Genomic DNA, 24,535 nt, shown 5'->3' with positions numbered 1-24,535 from the left:
TTTAACTCGAGTTGGGACATCAGAAGCAAACTGCACTGCTGTGTTGGCTGAAACAAAGGTGGTGACGAAGCAACATACAGGTAGGAGATTGAAAATAATCTCCACAGCAACAACCTTTCACTTAATGTAAGCAAGACCAAGGAGATGATTATTGACTTCAGGAGGAGGAAACTGGAGGTCCAGGAGCCAGTCCTCATCAGAGATCAGAGGTGGCACCCTAAGTTCTTCAGTGTTTTCATTTCTGAGGATTTGGCCTGGGTCCGGCATGTAGGTGCCATTGCGAGGAAAATACAACAATGCCTCTACTTTCTAAGAAGTCTTGGCACGTCATCTAAAACTTTGACGTGTGGTGAGGAGTAATAAATTGGTTGTATCATGGCCAAGCATGGAAACAAAAATGTCCTTGAAGGAAAAGACTCTCAAAAAAAGTAGTGGATATGGCCCAGTCCATCACGAGTAAAGCCCTCCCCACCGTAGAGCACATCTACATGAAGTCCTGTCATAGGAAAATAGCCTCCATCATTAGGGACCCCTATCATCCAGGCCGTGCTCTCTTCTCGCTTCTGCCAGAAGGCACAGGGGTCTCAGGACCCACACCACCAAGTTTGTGAACAGTTATTACTCCTTGACCATTAGGCTCTTGAACCTGAGGGGATAACCACTCAACCTCACTGAACTGTGAACTCTTTCATGACTCTTCACCTCATATTTATTGCTTAGTTATTTTTAATTATTATTGTTTTTCTTTCTTTTTGTAGTTTGTTTTGCTCTTTGGTTGCTTGTTCTGTTGGGTGCAGCCATTCATTGTGCTTCTTGTATTTACTGTGAGTGCTTGCAAGAAAATGAATCTCGGGCTTTGTATATGGTGAGATACTACTTTGATAATAAACTTACTTTGGACGTTTGTAGAACCTTGTGAGAGTCATTGTTGACGTACCAAATCTCCTCAAACAGAGGTCAAAGTATATTTATTATCTAGATTTATACATGCAGTATGCAACCTTTAGAATTGTCTTTGTGCAGGCAGTCACAAAACAAAGAAACATCATAGAACCCATTTTAAAAAAGCCCCCAGGTAACAAGACCATCAGATGTGTGAAAAACAAATCATGCAAGTAGCAGAAATAATATGCAAACCTTAAACATCAGATCGATAGAGTCCCCAAGAGTCATTTCACAGCCACAATCTGCCAAGGAAAGTAAAGTCAGTCCGGGAACTCATGTCTGCAGCCGTAGAACAGTCAGTTCAGCGCTGTGTCAATGCCTGCAGACCTCGATCGAATTGCGCAAATAGTAAAGCACTGAGGACGTTAAACATCAAACCATAGTTGAAAGTGAGTGCACAGCCACGAGCTGCTGAGGTGATCAAACCCCAGCATAGGACCCAAGACCTTCTACCGGCAGCAGCGAGGAGCCAGACGGCACTAAACTCTCTCAGCCTCGGCACTTTAATCAGCACAGAGTAAAGGAGTCAACCACAGATTCGTTTTTCCCCCAGTGATGGCCCCAGCTCCACTTCGCACTGAATTTCCCAGGCAGAAGTGCCAAATCGTTCAGTTGGCCTGATAATACATTCTTAAAAGCGGAATTACGGGCTGCAATCAATCCCAGTTCAGAAAAAGATGATTAATATTTAGAAGAAGAGTATCCAATTGTTCTGTAAATTATCTGCAAGACGTCGCTGGTCACTGGTGCCATCTTGTTGGAAGTTCCTAATGAAGTATAGGTGCAGATGTGCCTTCTTTGTAATTGCACCAATATGTTGGGCCCAGGATAGACCTTCAGAGATGCTGATACCCTGCATCTTGAAACTGCTCACCCTTTCCGTTGCTGATACCACAGTGAGGACTAGTGTGTGTTCTCCCGACTTCCGCTTCATGAAGTCCACAATCAATTCCCTGGGTACTACTTGATTCTGAATGTTCCCTTTGCTTTAGGGAACTTTAGCTGCTTCCAAGGGCAGGGTTAGTTTTTGATATTAATAGATTGTAACCCCTGGAAATGGAGCCTATGTTCCTGTGTCTCTGTGTTGCAGGCCACTCTGGCTATCACCCTCGCAGATCATGGTGATTCCCGTTGGCAACAGCACTGAAGATTACGCACGCCAGGTATGTTGCTAGTGCTTGCCCTTGCTTTCTGCTGTCCAAGGTGTAAAGATGCCTCTGTTTAGAGCCTGTGTAGACTTATAGTGTTGTACAGTACGTCAGCAGGCCTCAACTTGGCATACTGACCGAAATGTCTACTCGAGCTGGTCCTGTTTACCAGGGTTTGACCCATATCTCTAAACCCTTCCAATCCATGGACCTCCCAAATACCTTCTGGATGTTGGTGTTTCCTCTGGAAGATCGTTCCATATACCCACTGAAGTTCCATTTTAAATCTTTCTCCTCTCATTTTAAACCTATTCTCCCACCTGGGGAAAAGGCTGTGATCATCCATTGCATTTGTGCCCCTCATGATTTTATAAACCTCAGTCAGGTCACTCTCAGCCTCCTCTCCAGGGAATACTGTCCCGGCCTGTCCAGTCTCTCCTTATAACTCAATTCCTCAGGTCCCAGTCACGTCTGGTTGGATATTTCCTGCATCTTCTCCATCTTAAAAACATCCTTCCTGCAGCTGGGTGACCAGAACTGGGCATGATACTCAAAGTGTGGTTTCAGAGACTTGTGTATATCTCTGGTCCAATGGACCTTGCACAAACTACACTTGGAGGACCACATTGGTGTTTAGGGTAGAGCCATGTTTCATAGATCTAAAGGCCCAGCTTTGACTATGACCACACCACACCACCCCACACAGTGCAACCTGTGTGGAGTTTGCACGTTCTCCTTGAGTTTGTGATACCCTCTTCCCCTCCCCACTTCACCAGGTGCTCGTGTTTTCTCCCACATCCTAACAATATGCGGTTGGGTTGGTTAATGAGGTGTGTATGTACTTATGCCCATCACTCCTACTGGCCTCCAACAGCAACTTGCCGGAGTCATCTGTCACTCGTACTGGCATCCAACAGCAACTTCCCAGTCTTCAAGTTGCCCCCAGGTGTAGCCCATCTTTGGTGAGGTCTTTGGCACTTCTCTAGCTCTGGTTTTTATGGGATAGTGTTGCTAGCCCCACGCCCAACCCTCCTCTCACAGCCGGGCTTGGGACTGTCCGTGGCAAAATTCTAAGTGTGTAGGTGGGTGGTTAAATCTAGGAGTATGTTGATTTGAAGGTGGGGACGTAGGCTACAAGGAAAGGACCAGATAGCCCGATGGCCTTATCCTCTGTCACACAGAAACCTGAAAGTGAAAGTAACAGCGGGGCGGGGTTGGTGAGGGATAAACTCAGCCAAGGGATGGCAAGTCATTGTGAGGAGGGCACAGAGCAGAGACTCAGTGTTGCAGGATAAATCTCTGCTCCTTCAGCTCAGTGAGGCGGTCACTGGTCACACAGGGAGTGGTGTTGTTGAGTGGCAGGTGGATCTTGGGGGGAACACAGGAGAACGAAGTCTAGAAGGCTTGGAAAGTTGGGGGTGGGGGGGGGGGAAGGATACACTATACGTAGCAGTGTAGACCAAATGGCCTGTTTCACGTAATGAGATAAAAGGACTGAGTGAAACTGGACAGCTCCAGTATCACCCTGAGCCTGAACACTCTGCTGAACACTCTCACCATCGACCTGGGAAGGCATTCGGGGCCGTGGGAGGTGGATCTGGAAAGTTCCATCAGTAACTAGAAGTGAGGGGGTGTGGGGTATAGCGGATGACATAGAAATCCAAGGCTTGAAAACTGGGTGTGTGGACCACAGGTACATCAGCAGTTCTTGGAGGCTGGCTTCATGGCGGACATCAATTTTGATTCTGGATCCACGCTGAACAGGAAAATCCGGAGCGCACAGCTGGCACAGTACAACTTCATTTTGGGTAAGGTATCGCCAATAGAATGCTGAGCCCCTTCCGTGCAGCGTCATGCTGGCTAAGGAATGTGTCCTTCTGTGGGTGAATGGTTGGGGAGGGAACCCCTACTGTTCCTTTGCTTTATCCTAATCACAAACCCAGTACAAGGACAGATCTGGATCAACACAGAGTGAAGCTTCCTCTACATCGGTCCCATCGCTCTCCTGGGGTCAGACACTGAATGAAGCTCCCTCCACACTGTCCCATCACACACTTCCGGGATCAGACACAGAGTGAAGCTCCCTCCACACTACCCCATCACACACTCCCAGGGTCAGACACAGAGTATAGTTCTCTCCACACCCGTCCCATCACACACTCCGTCCTGGGCAACATCTTGTAATCGCTCCTGCACTGTTTCCATCATTGTCATGTAATTCCTGTGGCAGGGTGACCAAACTGCACACAGTGCTCCAGCAGAGGTCTAGCTGTTCCTGTCTTCTGATTAATCAAGACTGGTGTCCCGGACAAACAAGATAAAATATGCAGATGCTGGAAATCCGAGCAACACACATATCATGCTGGAGGAACTCAGCAGGCCAGCAGCATCTATGGAAAAGAGTACAGTCGATGTTTCGGGCTGAAACCCTTCACCAGCACTTCCCAGCCCCCTTCTTCAGCAAGATGTTTCTCTTGGTTGTCAGCTTCAAAGATCAGTGAACCTGCACCAAGGTTTCTGGTGTTCCTGATACTCTGCAGGTCCCTGCATCTGTGCACTCAGCTTGCATTACCTCACATTTATTAGAATCATACTCCATCTGCCACCTGGCCCCTTTCACCAGCACATTGATATTATCCTGTACCTAAAGACTGCCCTCCAGTCTTGATAAGATAAAACTGTCCTCCACATTGTCAATGACACCAGTTTTTCATTCATAAACTTACTAATCGTGCCTCCATATGCATCCAAGCCAGGGTCACAGTACCAGTCCTGTGGGGCAGCGCTGGTTGCAACTATCCAGATGCAAAAACTATCCCTTTCCATCGCTTCTGCCTCATGTTGCAAAGCTGATTTTGGATCCTGTTGCCCACATGTCCTGCTTCCCCATGGGATGTCTCCTTTTGGAGCAATCTTCCTTATCAAAGGTCCCTGTAAATCACTTCTACTGCCTTCATCGATGCACTTTGTTGTCCCTCCATAGAATTCAGTCCAATTAGACAAGATCCGTCTTTGACCAAGCAAAGTCACTAGTTAGTCCTTGCCTTTCCAAGTGGTCAGTAACCCTGCTCTAGCATCTCCTTTGCCATATATATTATGCAAATAGATCGATAGTTACTACAGTAAGTTCTATAGCTATAGCCAGGAGGTTCTGTAATACATACAAAATGTTTGATGAACTCAGCAGATCAGTCAGCTTCTGTGGAGGGGAATAAATGGTAGATGTTTTGGGCTGAAGCCCTTCTTCAGGATTGGAAAGGGAGGGGGAAGAAGTTAGAATAGGAAGTTGGGGGTAGGGGAAGACAAGCTGGCAGGTGATAAAGTAAGATCAGATGAAGGGGAGGGGAAAGGTTTATAGTTACACTGGAGAGATGAGACCGCAGATACTGCAACCTGAAGTAATTAAACAGACTGCTGATAGAGCTCACAAACACTGGCATTTGTTGTTGTGGCAGAAGTACCTTACAATAAATAATAAATAGCTTTAAATTATAATAAATAAATGTAAGAAGTGCAAAAAGAGGGGAAAAAAATTAAAAAATTGTAGTGCAAATGGATTCATTGTCCATTATGAAATCTGATGGCAGAGGGGAAGACTAATCACAAACGAGAGAAAATCTGCAGATGCTGAAAATCCAAGCAACACACATGAAATGCTGGAGGAGCTCAACAGGCCAGGCAGCATCTTTCTCATAGACGCTGAGTTCCTCCAGCATGTTGTGGACATAGAAACAGAGAAAACTTACAGCACAATACAGGTTCTTCGGCCCACAAAGTTGTGCCGAACATGTCCCTACCTTAGAAATTACTAGGGCTTACCTATAGCCCTCTATTTACTAAGCTCCATGTACCTATCTAAAAGTCTCTTAAAAGACCCTATTGTATCCGCCTCCACCACTGTTGCTGGCTGAGTAAAAAGCTTACCCCTGACATCTCCTGTGTACCTATACCCCAGCACCTTAAACCTGTGTCCTCTTGTGGCAATCATTTCAGCCCTGGGAAAAAGCCTCTGACTATCCACACAATAAATGCCTCTCATCATCTTGTACACCTGTATCAGGTTCACCTCTCATCCTCCTTTATTCCAAGGAGAAAAGGCCGAGTTCACTCAACCTATTCTCATAAGGCATGCTCCCCAATCCAGGCAACATCCTTGTAAATCTCTGCACCCTTTCTATGGCTTCCACATCCTTCCTGTAGTGAGGCGACCAGAACTAAACACAGTACTCCAAGTGGAGTCTGACCAGGGTCCTATACAGCTGCAACATTACCTCTCGGCTCTTAAATTCAATTCCACCATTGATGAAGGCCAATACATCATACGCCTTCTTAACCACAGAGTCAATCTGCGCAGCTGCTTTGAGCGTCCTATGGACTCGGACCCCAAGATCCCTCTGATCCTCCACACTGCCAAGAGTCTTACCATTAATACGATATTCTGCCAACAGATTTGACCTACCAAAATGAACCACTTCACACTTATCTGGGTTGAATGCCATCTACCACTTCTCAGCTCAGTTTTGCATCCTATCAGTGTCCCGCTGTAACCTCTGACAGCCCTCCACACTATCCATAACACCTCCAAACTTTGTGTCATCAGCAAATTTACTAACCCATCCTTCCACTTCCTCATGCAGGTCATTGATAAAAGTCACGAAGAGTAAGGGTCCCAGAACAGATCCCTGAGGCACTCCTCTGGTGACCGACCTCCATGCAGAATATGACCCGTCTACAACCACTCTTTGCCTTCTGTGGGCAAGCCAGTTCTGGATCTGCAAAGCAATGTCCCCTTGGACCCCATGTCTCATTACTTTCTCAATAAGCCTTGCATGGGATACCTTGTCAAACGCCTTGGTGAAATCCATATACACTACATCTACTGCTCTTCCTTCATCAATGTGTTTAGTCACATCCTCAGAATATTCAATCAGGCTCGTAAGGCATGACCTGCCTTTGACAAAGCCATGCTGACTACTCTTAATCATATTATACCTCTCCAAATGTTCATAAATCCTGCCTCTCAGGATCATCTCCATCAACTTACCAACCACAGAGGTAAGACTCGCTGGTCTATAATTTCCTGAGCTAGCTCTACTCCTTTTCTTGAATAAAGGAACAACCTCCAGCACATCCACTTTCTTAATATCTACATGCTCAAGCTTTTCAGTCTGCTGCAAGTCATCACTACAATCACTGAGATCCTTTTCCATAGTGAATACTGAAGTATTCATTAAGTACCTTTGCTATTTCCTCCAGTTCCAAACACACTTTCCCACTGTCACACTTTATAGGTCCTATTCTTTCATGTCTTATCCTCTTGCTCTTCACATACTTGTTGAATGCCTTGGGGTTTTCCTTAATTCTGCCTGCCAAGGCCTTCTCATGGCCCCTTCTGGCTCTCCTGATTTCCTTCTTAAGCTCCTTCCTAGTAGCCTTATAATCTTCTGGATCTCTAACATTACCTAGCTCTCTGAACCTTTTGTAAGCTTTTCTTCTTGACTAGGTTTATTACAGCCCTTGTACACCATGGTTCCTGTACCCTACCATAACTTCCCTGTCTCATTGGAATGTACCTATACAGAACTCTACACAAATATCCCCTGAATATTTGCCACATTTCTTCCACACTTTTTTCTTAAGAACATCTGTTTCCAATTTAAGCCTCCAATTTCCTGCCTGATAGCCTCATCATTCCCCTTACTCCAATTAAACGCTTTTCAAACTTGTCTGTTCCTATCTCTCTCCAATGCTATTGTAAAGGAGATAGAATTATGATCATTATCTCCAAAATGCTCTCCGCTGTGAGACCTGACACCTGACCAGGTTCATTTCCCAATACCAGATCAAGTACGGCCTCTCCTCTTGTGGGCTTATCTACATACAGTACTGTGTCAAAAAACCTTCCTGAACACACCTAACAAACTCCACCCCATCTAAACCCCTCGCTCTAGGGAGATGCCAATTGATATTTGGGAAATTAAAATCTCCCATCACGATAACTCTGTAATTATTACACCTTTCCAGGATCTGTTTCCCTATCTGCTCCTCAATATTCCTGTTACTATTGGGCGCCCTATAAAAAACACCTAGTAAAGTTATTGACCCCTTCCTGTTCATAACCTCCACCCACAGAGACTCCATAGACAATACCTCCATGGCATTCACCTTTCTGCAGGTGTGACACTATCTCTGGTCAACAGTGCCACGATCCCACCTCTTTTGCCTCCCTCCCTGTCCTTTCTGAAACATCTAAAACCCGGCACTTGAAGTAACCAATCCTGTCCCTGAGCCATCCAAGTCTCTGTAACAGCCAGCACATCACATCTCCAAGTACTGATCCACGCTCTAAGCTCATCCGCTTTGTTCACAACATTCCTTGCGTTAAAATAGCCACATCTCAAGCCTTCGGTCTGAGCGCGACCCTTCTCTATCACCTGCCTATCCTCCCTCTCGCACTGTCTACAAGCTTTCTCTATTTGTTAGCAAACCTGCCCGCCAGGATATTGGTCCCCCGGATTCAAGTGCAACCCATCCTTTTTGTACAGGTCACACCTGCCCCAAAAGAAGTCCCAATGATCCAGAAATCTGAACCCCTACCTCTTGCTCCAATCCCTCAGCCACTCATTTATCCTCCACCTTACTCTATTACTATTCTCTCTGTCACGTGGCACAGGCAGTAATCCGGAGATTACTACCTTTGCGGTCCTGCTTCTCAACTTCCTTCCTAACTCAGTGTAGTCTTTTTTCAGGACCTCTTCCCTTTTCCTACTTATGTCATTAGTACCCATATGTACCACGACCTCTGGCTGTTCTCCCCTCCCCACCGTAGGATATCTTAGACACGATCTGAAACATCCCGGACCCTGGCACCTGGGAGGCAGACTACCATCCGAGTTTCTTTCCTGCGTCCACAGAATCGCCTGTCTGACACCCTAACTATCAAGTCCCCTATCACTACTGCCTTCCTCTTCCCTTCCCTACCCTTCTGAGCCACAGGGCCAGACTCTGTGCCAGAGGCACGGCTGCTGCTGCTTCCCCCAGGTAGGTTGTTCCCCCCCCCCCCCCAAACAGTACTTAAACAGGAGTACTTATTGCCAAGGGGTACAGTGACAGGGGTACTCTCTGGTACCTGACTCTTTCCCTTGTCCCTCCTGACTGTGACCCATTTGTCTGTCTCCAGTGGCCCTGGTGTGACCACCTGCCTATAACTCCTCTAACTCCTCTCATCACTTCCTTGCTCTCCCTGATCAGATGAAGGTCATCGAGCTGCATCTCCAGTTCCCTAACTCGGTTCCTTAGGAGCTGCAGCTCGACACACCGGTTGCAGATATGGGAGGCTGGGAGATTCCAGGACTTCTCACATCTGACACCGAGCACAGAAAACCGGCCTCACATACATGTTCTCCTTTCCGCAAATAACACCAATAGAGCTACCTTGCCTGGTCCCATTACTGCCTGAGCCCACTGAGCCAAAGCTTTATCACTCTGCTGCCTCTGACTCCACTGCCCCCTGCACATGGTGGTCTTCTTTTTAAAGCTTTGACGTCACGCGCCTGTGCAGTCTCGCCTCTTTAACCCTGAGAAGTAAAAAAACTCCCTTCACTCCAAAAAATCGGCCGTTCACTTATAGCCTTGTTGCTCTGAAGAGGGGAAGGCAAGGGGGAAGAAACTCTTGAAATGTTGTGTGTGTGTCTTTGGGCTCCTGTGACATTTCCCTAATGGTGGCAATGAGAAAGGGGCATACCCTGTGCATTGCCTTTAGAAGATGCCGTCAGTACTTGGGAGACTAGTGACCTTTGATAGAGCTGGCCGAGTTTACAACTTAATGCAGCTTTTCTTAGATCCGCTGCAATGGTCCGTCCATACTGGACGGTGATGCAACCAGTTGGAATGCTCTTCACAGTAATTTGTAACGTGTCATACTAAAATTCCTCAAACTCAGCCGGTCAGGCAACAGTTTGATGACATTTTGACTTTGATGTTTTGAGTGGAGACCTACAGTACATCAGAACCTGATTGTTTATTATACTGAGATGCAGTGAAAAGGTTTTGTTTGCACGTCGTCTAGGCAGAGAACATTCCAGACATGTACATCTGAATAGTACAAATAGAGAATCAGAATATAGTGTTACAGATAGAGGAAAAAAATGCTGTTTATTTTCGGCAAATAAAGGGCAAAGGTTTTAATAAGGTTGATTAAAAGGTTTAAACTTTAATTTTATTGTCAAAGTATGCATGTATATATTTGCCTTGTCCTGATAACCATGAAATACCCATAAAAAATAAACAAAACTCGCAAACCCCGGAGTTCCCTCACCCGCTTCTCCACACCCCCTCACCTGCAGAAACAAAAACAGTGACAATACAATCCCTGACCCCCTCACTTGCAAAAAAGAGCAGCGACAGTAGATTCAAAAACCCCTAACCCAAGTTGCCCCCCCCCCAACTTTCACACAAAGAACTAACAGATCACCCTCCCACCATTCGGCCACAAGAAAGAAAACGCCAAAAAACTGAAGGAGTTTTAAAAGACAGTCCAATGGCATAAATCTCAGAACATCAAACAGTCCTCCGTGACTCAGAGCTCATGGCCTGGTCCAAACGGTGGCCTCTAATGGGAGCGATTGCTTACCATCAGGAGTGATTCCCTCTCTGCATTCACCTCGATGCTTCAGTCTTCCTCGCCACTTCGAGACCCTGTGTCCCGTTCTGTGTCAGCTTGTGTTCTTAGTCCTTTTTGGGTTCTCGTCTCAGATTTCCACAAGTCTGCACACGGCACAGCAGAGCACTAGGTCATTCAGTCGAGCTCCAAACTGTACGTCACAGGCTCTAACAGTTTCTGTAACACAAACAAGACTAAAAGAACAAGCAGAAGGCATAGAAAGAGTGATATAATTTAAAAGATTTGGTACATGGAAGATGTCGCCCAAGGAATCATTCTCTGGCACAATCTTGACCATTTAGCAAATCAAATTAAGTTAATTTTACTGTACAACAGGTCCATTCAGGAGTCTTCAAACAGCTGGTAGAAGCTGCCCTTGAACTTGATGGTGTGCATTTTATAAGCTTTTGTACCTTCTGCTCGATGGGAGGGGGAGAAGAGAGAAATTATGCAGTTACTTATGGTCTCGGGCAGACCAACCACAATGCATCCAGGTGAGATGCGTTCCAGAGAAGGTGAGAATCATTGGGAAAGTTGAATTTCCTTCACCTGCAGTTGTGCTTCCTGGCCATTGTATCTACTGCTACATTGCTGCTCCAGAACAAGTTGGTGATGACGGTCACATCTAGGATTCAGCAATTCCTCTTGCCCCAGTCCTCACAGATACTGTTCACCTCACTGAGTTCCTCAAGCAGATCTCCCACTGGCCAGCCATTTCAATTCCACTTCCCATTCCCACACCAACATGTATATCCACGGTCTCTGTTGCCAGGTTAAGGCTAGACACAGCTCAGAGAAACAACACTTGGATGTTTTGGTTTGGTCAGCTCTAGCCTGACAGTATAAACGTCAACTTTTCTAATTCAGTAACCTCTCCCCTCTTCCCCCTTTTTGTTCCTTAACCCTCCAGCTGCCAAACACCACCTCTTCCCTCCCACCCCTGCACTCTCAATCAGACCCTCACCCTTCCACGCATTCTTCCTACCACTCAGAATTCTGGAGGGACTCAGCAAGTCAGGCAGTGTCTATAGAGAGAAATGAACAGTTCATGTTTTGGGCCGATACCGTGCATCTGGACTGGGGAAGGAAGTGGTGTGAAGCCCATTGATTATTAATTCCCCTCCAGCGATGCTGCTGGACCTGTTGACTTTCTCCAGCATTTTGTGTGTTTTGCTCTGGATTTCTGGCATCTGCAGAACCTCTTGTGTATTCTTCCCATCTTCTCTTCTCACCTCCTTCCCCTTATTGGATGTTCCACTGTCCTCTCCTATTTGATTCCATCTTCAGGCCTTTATCACTTCCACTTGTCACCTCTCAGTTTCTGTTCAACCTCCCGTCCCCCACTCCTCATTTGGATCCACCTTTCACTCACTGTCTCTTGTTGCACCTGTTTTTATATTGGAATACATCCCCTCTTGCTTTCCAGTCCCGATGAAGGGTTTCGAGCAGAAGCATTCCCCTCACGCACAGATGCTTCCTGACCCTCTGAGTTGACCCGCTCCTGTGAGCGTTTCTCCAGGGTTCCTCCAGCAGTCCCTTTGTCCCTCTGCTGTAATGACACCGCTTTGCACAAACTACAGGGTCAGGGACAGGAGTTGTTTTGATACTTTGAACTTGAACTTAGCGGTACTGTTGTTCTGATTCCTAAGACAGAGTGGTAAGTGGTTTAGTTTATTGACAGTTTTGGTCACTGTGTGTGGATCACACCTGGTCCTAACTGATTCTTTTCCTTTATTGTTCCCTCGGAGCAGTCGTGGGAGAGAAGGAAAAATCCACTGGGACAGTCAATATTCGCACCAGGGATGGCAGACGGCATGGGATGAGAGATCTCTCGGACACCGTACGGAGACTGGCTGAGCTGAAAGAGTCACGATGCAAGAATGCAGAGGAGGAATTTTAACCCTGTGCTGGGATGGCAGTGTGAGACTCTCACACCTTCGATGGATGTAACCCATCCCCAGGCGTGACTACCTTCCAGACTCTGCAGCTAAGCTGCTTAGCTCATTCCTCCCCTGTGTCCTGGGGCCTCTTGGCAAAGAGCTGCATGCCCTCAGGAGGAGCTGGTTCTGTGTAGGAATGTGGGGTGTGACGGATGGGAGAGCTGGACCAGGCTGAGAAGGAAGTGTGGCAGGGTCAGATGTGCGCCAGCCCCTCTTTTATGTTGTTGCACCTGCTTCATCATAACAAAAATCCTGTGCAAGTTGGCCACATCGGCGTCCCTCCCCAACATACCAACTCTTCCTCACTTGGCATCTCCTCAGCCTCAAGTCACCAGCCTGACCCTGAAACTGCAATTTGAACCCTGCCAGGGGCAGGAGACACAGTGAGTGTGGACCAGGCAGATGCCGGATCATTTGTGACAATGGAATCTGTGCACCAGTGCCCTGACACAGATGGGATTTGTTTTCTTTGAAAACTGCCTGTTGTTAATTCTGGAGAGACAGACCCTGGCGTTGGGTTTTGACTCGATACATTGACTGTTTTCACCGAGTTCCTCCAGCAGTTGTACTTCTGCTTCTCCTTTCCCTGTAAAGTTTCTAGCACTCCCTGGGTCAGTTCTTGCCCTGTGACAATCTGACAGCAGCCCACAGCTAGAGGGAGAAAAATAATTAATAATTAAACTCGGTTTACGTCTCTATTTCTCTACCCAAGTTAGTGTGGGTGACTGTGTGTTCATGTGTGTGGATGCTGGATTTCTAAGAAAGGTTACATGTATAACGCACACACTCTGCAGGTCAGGCAGCATCTATGGCGATGAATAAATAATCAAAGTTTTGGGCTGAGACCCTTCAGAACCTTAGATTATTTGTTTAATCTGCGTCTGTGACTGCGACCGTGTAGATTCATGTACAATACGTGTCTTGTCAATGTTCGCATCACCTGCCTCTGAGTGCGTGTCTGTGTTTGCATGCAACACGCTGTGTGTGTGCGTATCTGTATATAAAGATTGTTTTTCTCTCCCCTTAACACTGTTGACGTACGTACATCTGTATGTGTACTTTTCCCTCAGTCTCTGGTCATCTTTCAGAGGCCTGGGAGCGTGAGGGTTTGGTGCAGGACCTTGCTGTTCCTCATAGTGCACTCTTCTAGACTGAGGACTCAGACGTTGGTCCTGGGATTTGTCGGAGCCATTTCCCCAGTCCACGTGTCACTGCTGGCTTTAACCTTCCATCTGCTCTTTCAAGCCCTGGTATTTCTCCAGCTTCTTATACTTTCTTCCTGATGTCACTGTCATTCAGGATTGACACATCTATTACTATTGCTTTCTTCTGTTCCTTGTCCAACATTACCATCTCTGGTTGGTTGGCCGGTCTGTATTTGGAAGTCCCACAGGATCTTAGCTCTGTCATTCTCCACTGCCTTTTCGGGTGTTTCCCATTTGGACTTGGGATTGTCCAATCCATACTCAGCGCAGAGCTTCCTGTGCACAACTCCTGCAACTCGGTTGTGCTGCTCAGTGTATGCTGTTCCTGCTTGCATACTGCACCCTGCTACTATGTGCCAGATGGTTTCAGCAGATTCTTTGCAGACTGGATCTTGGGTCTTGTCTGGTGTGTTAGACCCCTGCTTCTATTGCTGTTATGCACAGTTCTTGTGCATCCATGAACAGCCCCTCTGTGCTGTCTCTCAGCTCTGCTGTTTCCAGCCAATGGTAGGACTTTCTTACTTCAGCCACCTCTGATATCTGACGATGTGTACATCCCGTGCAGTGGCTTGTCCTGCCATTGCCTCTGGTCCTTTGGCTCTGCTTCACCCACTTCCATTTCCACGTCCCCTGCCTGCTGTATGAGGTATTCTAGCAGGTCATCTTTAAGGGTCATCTTCCTGATATACTCATAGATGTTCCACATCTCTTCCAGGACCTTGACACTTCCTTTATTCCGGCGGGTGTACAGCCACTTATTGTTGAAGTTTGGATGGAATCCACCATGTATTGTTAGTAGTTTCCGGGTCTGGATGTCAGTGGCTTCCAGTTCGTTCCCTAGCCAGTACACTAGTGCAGCTGGATATCTGATGACTGGTCGGGTGACTATGTTAATGGCTCTGATATTTTTAGGGCCTGTATCACTCTCTTGACATACTTGGATGTTGCAGCCTTCCTTGTGTTCTAACTGTGGCTTCCATACACCTGCAGGATCCCCAGGTACTTGTAGCTGTCCTGTGCATCTCATATTGTGGCCTTCAGGTAACTTGACTCCTTCAGTCTTGATGACTTTGCCTCTTTTCACTGCCACCTGGCTGCAATTTTCCAATCCAAGTGATACTTCACTGTCTTTGCTGTGCACCCTTGTTCAGGTGGATTAGTGTGTCAGTGGCTCTTTCATTTCTGGCAGACAGCTTGATGTCTTCCATATACAGGAGATGGCTGATTGATGGTCACTCCACACTTGAACCTGTACCCATGTCCATTATTTGAGACGATCTGGCAAAGAGGGTTCAGGCCTGTGCAGAGCAGCAAAGAGGATAGTGCATCACCCTGGTATATTCCACGTCTGATGGACATTTGTGCTGTTGACTTGGAGTTAACATCTAGCATTGTCCTCCAATGGCCCATTGAGTTCTTGATGAGGTCCTCAGTGTCTTGTTGACATTGTGCAGAGACAGGCATTGCAGGATCCATGTGTGGGCAGTGAGTTGTATGCTTTCTGGTAGTTGATCCAGGCTGTGCTTAGTTTGGTTTGCCTTGTCTTGGAGTCTCACATGACTGCTTTGTCCACCAGTATTGGTGCTTGGAGACTCTGATTCCATTACCAATCGCCCTCTGAGCAGGGCTCGGGAATTTACACATGTTCCTTCAGCTTGGTGGCTGTGATGCCTGACAGGAGCTTCCATGTTGTTGACAGGCAGATTAAAGGCCAGTAGCTTGATAGTGTTGCTTCTTTGTGAGGATCCTTATTTTTGAGTACTGTCCTTCCTTGAGTTAGCCAGCCTGCTTCAAGCATCTGGTTAATTTGAGCTGCCGGCAGTGTATGTAATGCTGTCAGTTTCTTCACCCAGTAGGTGCAGATCATGTCAGGCCCTGGTGACGACCAGTTCCTCATACTTGCTACCTGTTGCTGTGACGGTGACTGGTTCTTCCTCTGGGAGGTTGTAGAGGTTTGCTTGTAGGTCTTCTGGCCACTGGGTGCTGGTGTTATGGGATGCCTTTCTCCTGTTATGCACCAGCAGCAGTAGATATGAAATTGAGTCAGGTTTTTATAAATAAACAATGAAAATTTATTAATCTTTACTCAGAAACATCGAAAAGTAAACAAATAACTAACTTAAACGGAAGTTAACAGTGTTATGTGTCTATAGTTATCAAACAGTCAAACTTAGAGATAATTCTTAACAGAGATTCAAACACAGTCTTAAAGTGGTAGTTTAATAAGTCCATACGATTCATAAAGTAGGGGAGAGGAGAGGCTTCCCGAACCAGCTTTGAATCGATGTTTGAAGAAAGACGAAACTGCTGATGCAGATCCCGGCTGATAATTGCCTTTTCCAAAGATCCCGAAGAATAAGATTTCTCAAAGTAACTGACCTTTCGCCAGAGGTGGTCAACACACACCTGACACCTTGCAGGGGTTAACCAAAAGTGCGTGCCTCACTTCGATATACACGCAACGTTGTTGATTCCTGCTTAATTCTTTGGCTTCACACGAAGTTGGTATCTCTTCACTCTCTCTCTGACTATGATGACGTAACCACCGACTGTGATTCCCAACAAAACAACTACGCAACAAATTATTGTCTCCCCTTTTATACCAGTGGGACATGCCATAACATGATATCACATCACCCCACTATCAGAAGGCAATTACATCATTCCAATATCACAAGACGATTACATCATGCTCATGAGAAACTCACAGGACAGGTAACACTCCCGTATACTTCCGGTACTCCTCAGTTACTATTCAAGTACTGGCATGTTGTTACTCTGAAAGCTGTGAGAATACTTTTCCTGTTTCTTTGGAGAAGAGTGCTATTATTCACTTGGCCTCTGCATCCTTGGTGTAACTTTGTAGCCCGAACCATTACTTGGCAGTTTTCAGGGCTTCGGCTATGGACATACCTCTGTACTTCCTCAGTAGCTGAGATGAGTCATTGCGCAGCTCAGTTAGTCTGCTAACCTCTGCCGTTGTGGTTTTCATCTTGGCTTCCCATCATCATCTGTGGGGAAGGGGGTTTTGACAGTATTCATTTTGTAGTTCAGCATTTCTAGAACAGCTGCTGCTGATGCATACGTCAGGTTACTGGTCTCAGTTAAGTTGGAGGTTGCAGTTTTGAGTAGTGCTTCATGGGCTGCTTCTAGCATGCTGTCTGATGGAATTTTATCACCATGTCTGGGGAGCTTAGTTTGTTGATTGACAGTTTAGCCATGATCTTATCATGGACTGTAGCAGTCAGCATTGATGTGCCCCAAGATGAGGTTTGAATGTGCATTTCCCATGTACGAGACAATTTTATTACCTTTGCGCCATCTCTGAGTTGTGGAGGTGAGGTTTGAACTCATGTTTCCTCATTGACTTGGTTCTGTGGTGACGTTGCTGCGGTGCATCGTGATTGTGCGTCCAATTCAAGATGTGATAGCAATCCTCTGTCGACAGTGTTTGCTCACTCACTGGGTAACCAGCAGTTTTCATTAATGTGGATGATGGTCTTCGTCATTGCCAGAGGCACACATGTGCTTGGTGTATCTTCTTTCTTGTCAGTTGCTGTTAAAGTAGTATTCCATTGATTTCATGTTGTCCTGTCTTGTCCATTTATGTGTGCGTGTGTTGGGGGGGGTCTCTGCCTGTGCATGTGTGTGGATGCCCATCCCCTGCTCGGTCCGTCTGCACTCTGGATTGATTGCGGTTAGCAGAACACAAGCTGGAGCTAAATGTTGGAGTATTCCTGAGCAGTGCTGCTACTGACATGGGATGGTAGGATTGGATTATCCGTAGGAAGCGCAGGCTGAAATTCCAACCTGGAGGGGAGAACGCTGGGCAGAATTGATGTACAGAACATCTCAAATAAAAGTGTCTGGGTAAAAATAAGTCATCGTTATAAATGAGTAACTTTACAAACCTGTCAGGAAGTAGGGCTTCAGACAGCAGTGGGTGGGTATCTCTGGAGCCCAGCACATCCCGCTGGAAGGAACACTGCTGGGCTCCATCATGTGAGTCTGCACAGTCAAACCTCAACTATCGCAGTCCAATTCAGTTTGCTTTGCGCAGCTGGAGTTCCAAGGTCACACCGTAGGGGGACGGTGAGGCTGGGTCACACCGTAGGGGGACGGTGAGGCTGGGTCACACCGTGGTGGGGCGGTGAGGCGGGGTCACACCGTGGTGGGGGCAGTGAGGCTGAGTCACACCGTGGTGGGGCAGTGAGGTGGGGTCACACCGTGAGGGGGCAGTGAGGTGGGGACACACCGTGGTGAGGTGGGGTCACACTGTGGTGGGGGCGGTGAGGCAGGGTCACACCGTGGTGGGGCGGTGAGGTTGGGTCACACCATGGGGGGGCGGTGAGGTTGTGTCACACCGTGGGGGGGCGGTGAGGTTGGGTCACACTGTGGGGGGGCGGTGAGGCTGGGTCACACCGTGGAGGGGGCGGTGAGGTGGGGTAACACCGTGGTGGGGCGGTGAGGCAGGGTCACACCGTGTGAGGTGGGGTCACACCGTGCTGGGGCGGTGAGGTTGGGTTACACCGTGGGGGGGGGGGGGCGGTGAGGCGGGGTCACACCGTGGTGGGGCGGTGAGGCGGGGTCACACTGTGGTGAGGCGGGGTCACCCTGTGAGGGGGCGGTGAGGCAGGGTCACACCGTGGTGGGGGCGGTGAGGCGGGGTCACACCGTGGTGGGGACGGTGAGGCGGGGTCACACCGTGGGGGGGGCGGTGAGGCGGGGTCACACCGTGGGAGGGGCAGTGAGGCGGGGTCACACCGTGGTGGGGACGGTGAGGCGGGGTCTCACCGTGGTGGGGGTGGTGAGGCTGGGTCACACCATGGGGGGGCGGTGAGGTTGTGTCACACCGTGGGGGGGCGGTGAGGTTGGGTCACACTGTGTGGGGGCGGTGAGGCTGGGTCACACCGTGGTGGGGGCGGTGAGGTGGGGTAACACCGTGGTGGGGCGGTGAGGCGGGGTCACACCGTGGTGGGGCGGTGAGGCGGGGTCACACTGTGGTGAGGCGGGGTCACCCTGTGAGGGGGCGGTGAGGCAGGGTCACACCGTGTGAGGTGGGGTCACACCGTGCTGGGGTGGTGAGGTTGGGTTACACCGTGGGAGGGGCAGTGAGGCGGGGTCACACCGTGGTGGGGACGGTGAGGCGGGGTCTCACCGTGGTGGGGGTGGTGAGGCTGGGTCACACCGTGGGAGGGGCAGTGAGGCGGGGTCACACCGTGGTGGGGGCGGTGAGGTGGGGTAACACCGTGGTGGGGCGGTGAGGCGGGGTCACACCGTGGTGGGGCGGTGAGGTTGTGTCACACCGTGGGGGGGCGGTGAGGTTGGGTCACACTGTGTGGGGGCGGTGAGGCTGGGTCACACCGTGGTGGGGGCGGTGAGGTGGGGTAACACCGTGGTGGGGCGGTGAGGCGGGGTCACACCGTGGTGGGGCGGTGAGGCGGGGTCACACTGTGGTGAGGCGGGGTCACCCTGTGAGGGGGCGGTGAGGCAGGGTCACACCGTGTGAGGTGGGGTCACACCGTGCTGGGGTGGTGAGGTTGGGTTACACCGTGGGAGGGGCAGTGAGGCGGGGTCACACCGTGGTGGGGACGGTGAGGCGGGGTCTCACCGTGGTGGGGGTGGTGAGGCTGGGTCACACCGTGGGAGGGGCAGTGAGGCGGGGTCACACCGTGGTGGGGCGGTGAGGTTGGGTTACACCGTGGGGGGGGGGGCGGTGAGGCGGGGTCACACCGTGGTGGGGTGGTGAGGCAGGGTCACACTGTGGTGAGGCGGGGTCACCCTGTGAGGGGGCGGTGAGGCAGGGTCACACCGTGGTGGGGGTGGTGAGGCTGGGTCACACTGTTGTGGGGGTGGTGAGGCGGGGTCACACCGTGGTGGGGCAGTGAGGTGGGGTCACACCGTGGTGGGGGCGGTGAGGCTGGGTCACACCGTGAGGGGGCAGTGAGGCGGGGTCACACCGTGAGGGGGCGGTGAGGCGGGGTCACACCGTGAGGGGGCGGTGAGTCGGGGTCACACTGTTGTGGGGGTGGTGAGGCGGGGTCACACCGTGGTGGGGCGGTGAGGCTGGGTCACACCGTGGTGGGGGTGGTGAGTCGGGATCACACCATGGTGGGGGTGGTGAGGCTGGGTCACACCGTGAGGGGGCGGTGAGGCTGGGTCACACTGTGGGAGGGATAGTATTGAGGGAGGGTCACGCTATGGGTGGTGTGGGTCTGAGGAAGGGGCATACTGGAAGGGAGGTAGAAAAGGAGGGTCACAGTTTTGGTGGGGTGCACTGTGGGAGGCTCACATTGGGAGGGGCAGTACTTGGGGGGGGTCACACTGGGTCGGTTCGTACTGAGGAAGGGTCAAGGTGCGAGGTGTGTACTGAGGCAGGGTCACACTGTGGGAGGGATGGTACTGTGCTGGGTTCACTGCATGAGGGGGTAACAGCACTGAGGCATTGCTGCCCCATTAATGTACTGTTGCCAAGCAAGTACCATGTTGTCAGAACCGCTAACATTAAGATGAGTTTATTAAGCTGGGATCTTCCCTGGAATCTGTGTTGAGGCGAATGAATGCCTTGGCACTGCTTTATAGGGTTCCCGAGTCCATGTCTATCCAGCAGCTAGTGTGGCACGCGTGTAATCTGAACGTGAACACGTTGCCGCCTGCCACAACGGCTGCAATGTTCTCACCTATCACTGACCGCATCTTGATAATTACTTCCTGAGCGGTGAATGTCCTGCACAGAGAGTCAGTTGTCTGCTTGTGGGAGCAGTCAGTGCACCACAGGATGGCAGTATACATTGCGATGGCCTGACACTCAGACCCCTTGTCCACTCGGATTACTGGTTAACTCTGTTCTCTGCGACACCCGGGGACTCGGGATCTGCGGAGAGACTGTTGAAACTGTTCACAGCTGTGCCCCGTCAGCAGCTTTCTGTACAGTCTGTGAACAGCGCTCAGAAAGCCAGTGTTGCTTTTCTCCTGAAGCTTACATGCAGATGTGGGAGACAGGGAGAGATGGTGGGTGTTAGGAAGCGGATGAGCAGGAGGGAGGTACATAGGAAGAGGGAAAGGGATTGAACTGTGGCAGAAACGTGGTGTTTGCCGATGTGAAAAGTCATGTTGAATTGCGGGGTTTGTTGGTTGTTTGTTGGAGGCTGGTGCTTGGAATGGTTTTCTTGATGACAACCAAAAGCATAAAAAAAGCAGATGCTTGGAATGTTGGAGAGTGTAACATCAGGTACAGCTGTACAGAGAGTGAACAGATGTCAGGCCTGAAACACTCCTTGGCACAGACAATCCTCAACCTACACTGTGCTTCCAGCACTTGCTGCCTTTTTAGAGTCGCACAGCCTCATCTATCCATGGACCTATGTGGATGGCATTTAAATGTTGCTAATGTGCCTGTCTCGACTGCTATTTCTGGCAGCTGCTTCCAAATATGCAGCATCCTTTGAAGCTGCCCCTGATGTTGCTTTCAAATCCCTTGCCTCTGATCTTAAGCCCTCTTGTTTTTAGCACCCTCGCCCTGGGAAAAAGATAATGTGCTTTTACCCTGTTTGTGCCCCCTCGTGATCTTGTATACCTCTATCAGGGCACCACTTAGTCTTCTACATTCCAGTGAATGAAGTCCAAGTCTACGCAGCCGTTCTTTGTAACTCAGGCCCCCAAGTCCAGGCAGCAACATGGTAAATCCTTTCTGCACTACTTCCAGTTGATTATCATCCTTCCTATAAGACGGGGACCTAAACTATACACAATACTCAAGTTTGGCATCACCGGCGTCTCATCACTGCATTATATCTCTCCACTCAGCGCCCTGACTGATGGAGGGTCAGCGTAACAAAAGACTCCTTCACAATTTTTTTTATTCTGTAGGGTCCTTCTAGTTCGCCTCTTCCTAACTGGCCCTGAAGTTTGTGCTCAGCAATTTTCATCAACTGGAATAGACTTTGTGGGGAAGATAGCTGTTAGCGGGAGGGTTCCTGAAGTGCTGGCAACACATTTCCAGGAGTAACTGTGGGTGACAGGTATTCTCTGTGATCAAAATACTATTCTGCATTGAAGTTTTCAGATAGAGGGTGTGGTGAGGGAATGAGTGTCTAGGCTGCTGGTGGGGAGCAAATCAGGTAGGCTGCTGTATCATAAGTGTTGCTGAGATTCTTAAGACCTTAAGGTATAGGTGCAGAATTAAGCCATTTGGCCCATTGAGTCTACTCTGCCGTTTCTTCTCAGCCCCAATGTCCTGCCTTCTCCCCTTATCTCTTCATGCTCTGACCAAACAAAAATCTATCAACCTCTGCCTTAAGAACTTGGCCTCCACAGCTGCCTATGGCAAAGAAAAAGATCACTCTCTGGCTAAAGAAACTCCTCTTCATCTCTGTACTAAAGAATGCCCCTCTATTCTGAGGCTGTGTCCTCTGGCCTTAGATTCTCCCACCATAGGATACATCCACTATCAAGGCCTTTCACCATTTGATAGGTTTCAATAAGGTCACTCCTCATTCTAGTGAATACAAGCCCAGAGCCATCAAACGTTCTTCATATGCCAAGCCATTCAATCCTGGAATCATTTTCATGAACCTCCTTTGAATCCTCTCCAGTTTCAGCATACACTTTCAAAGACAAGGGGCCCAAAATTGCTCTCAATACTGCAAGTGAGGCCTCACCAATGCTTTATAAAGTCTCACTCAACATTAACTCCTTGATTTTAAATTCTAGTCCTTTTGAAATGAAGGCTAACATTGCATTTGCCTTCCTCACCACAGACTCAACCTGCAAATTGACCTTTAGGGAATACAGCTCAAGAACTTCCAAGTTCCTTTGTGCCTCAGGTTCTTTTTGTATTTTCTCTCCATTTAGAAAATTATCAACCCTTTCATTCCTTCTACCAAAGTGCATAGCCATACCCTTCCCAAGACTGGATTCCATCAGCGACCTTTTTTTTGCCCTTTCTCCTAATCTGTTTCAGTCTTTCTGTAGCCTTTCTACATCCTCAAAACTACCTGATCCTCCACCTGTCTTTATATCGTTTCCAAACTTTGCAGCAAAGCCATCAATTTAAACATCCAAATCAGTGACATAAAATATATAAAGCTCTCCCCGCCCTCTTGCCCCTCTCCTCCCTCCCCTCCTCTGCCCTCTCTGCCTTACCCTCTCCACCTCACCCTCTCTATGCTTCACCCTCACCCTCTCCCTTACCCCCTCCCTACCCCCTCTCTAGTGCCCCCCTCTAGCACGCCCCCCCAACCAACCACACCTCTACCACCCCTAAACTTCTCCCCGAACTCTTGGATCCCAGCTATCCCCCCTAAAACACCAAAATCCCTTACCTCCCTATCTCACCGAATCCCCCGGTCACCCCACACTGGCCATCAACCCCTGAAACCCCATTACCCCCATCCCCATCTCTGACCCTCCCCCCTCTTCTCCCCTACCCCTCTCTTACTCTTACCCTCTCTCACCCTCTCACCCCTCACACCCATCCCCTTCTCACCCCTCTTCCCTTCTCTCACTTCCCCTTCCCCCTCTTAAGCCCCCCTCCACCCTTCCCATCCCCTCCCTCTCCTTTTCTTCTCCCCTCCCCTCCATTCCCTCTCCCCTCTCCTCTCCCCTCCCCCTCCCTTCCATCTCCCCTTCCCCCTCCCTTCCATCTCCCCCTCCCTTCCATCTCCCCCTCCCCCTCCCTTCCATCTCCCCCTCCCCCTCCCTTCCATCTCCCCCTCCCCCTCCCTTCCATCTCCCCCTCCCCCTCCCTTCCATCTCCCCCTCCCCCTCCCTTCCATCTCCCCCTTCCTTTTTCTCTCTCCCCTCTCTTTTTTTTCCCTTTCTAAATGTCTCTCCTTTCCACCAGCTGCCTCTTTTGGTTCCCTGTTGGTTGACAGTGTCTGATCTGAGGGGCCGTGCATGTTTTATTTTCGGGTTCCTCACAGTTTCAGACTCGAGTTCCTGCCTTTTTGAGAGTGTTGCCAGTGTTTCTCTCACATAATACAATCCAGACTGTGTTCCTCCTGACTCCTGGAGCCTCTCCGTTATTCAATGCCACGTTATGTTGGCAGCCCACTTCAGTAACCTGCAGGAGAATGGAATTAATAGGCAAATAAACAATAGCCTGGACCTTGCCTTGCTGAAGCTCTGAATGAGGTACCTCAGTGTGTGGCTCAGAGCCATCAGAAACCGGAGCAGGAGTTGTCAATCCCTGGAGTCTCTAAAAACGTATCAGCCTTGGTCTTACCCGGCTCCTCTGTGGAGATTCCAAAGGTCCGTGGACCCCGGGGAGAAGGAATTCCTCTGTATTCAGACAGTTCAATCTGGAAAAGTGTGAAGTGATTCACTCTGGAAGGCTGAATGCAGGATTCTTGGCAGTGTGGAGGAGCAGAGAGATCTTGAGTCCCTGTCCCTTAAAGTTGCCACGCAAGTTGATCAGGTGGTAAACTTGCTTTAAATTTTATTCAGATTTGCAGCGTAGTAACACGCCCTTCCAGCCCACACTGCCCAATTACACTCATGTGACTGATTAACCTCCCAGGACATTCCTCGAGTGTTCTGCAAGGAAACCAGAACTTCCGAGGAAACTCGCGCGGTCAGGGGAGAACGTACAAGCTCGTTGCCAACCGCAGTGGGAATTGAATTCCGGTTGCTGGT

General features: G+C 49.2%; 1 protein-coding gene across 4 annotated transcripts in view; it reads left to right on the top strand.

The window, feature by feature from the left end:
* Positions 1–24,535, top strand: part of LOC132399666 (threonine--tRNA ligase 1, cytoplasmic-like) — a 101,379-nt gene that overhangs the window by 61,120 nt on the left and 15,724 nt on the right. For 3 of the 4 annotated variants that reach the window (XM_059980306.1, XM_059980307.1, XM_059980305.1), the window contains 3 exons: positions 2,036–2,108; positions 3,787–3,901; positions 12,507–17,790. In XM_059980306.1, coding sequence (XP_059836289.1) covers positions 2,036–2,108; positions 3,787–3,901; positions 12,507–12,655 — 337 coding nt within the window. In that variant the 3' untranslated portion in view covers positions 12,656–17,790. Of the gene's footprint in view, positions 1–2,035; positions 2,109–3,786; positions 3,902–12,506; positions 17,791–24,535 lie in introns of those variants that run through there. The other variant, XM_059980308.1, reaches the window with a different exon arrangement.

Source organism: Hypanus sabinus, chromosome 9 (assembly GCF_030144855.1).
Source record: "Hypanus sabinus isolate sHypSab1 chromosome 9, sHypSab1.hap1, whole genome shotgun sequence".
Lineage (NCBI taxonomy): Eukaryota > Metazoa > Chordata > Chondrichthyes > Myliobatiformes > Dasyatidae > Hypanus > Hypanus sabinus.
Note: the sequence above shows the minus strand (reverse complement) of the source record. Positions and strands in the feature narration are given on the sequence as shown.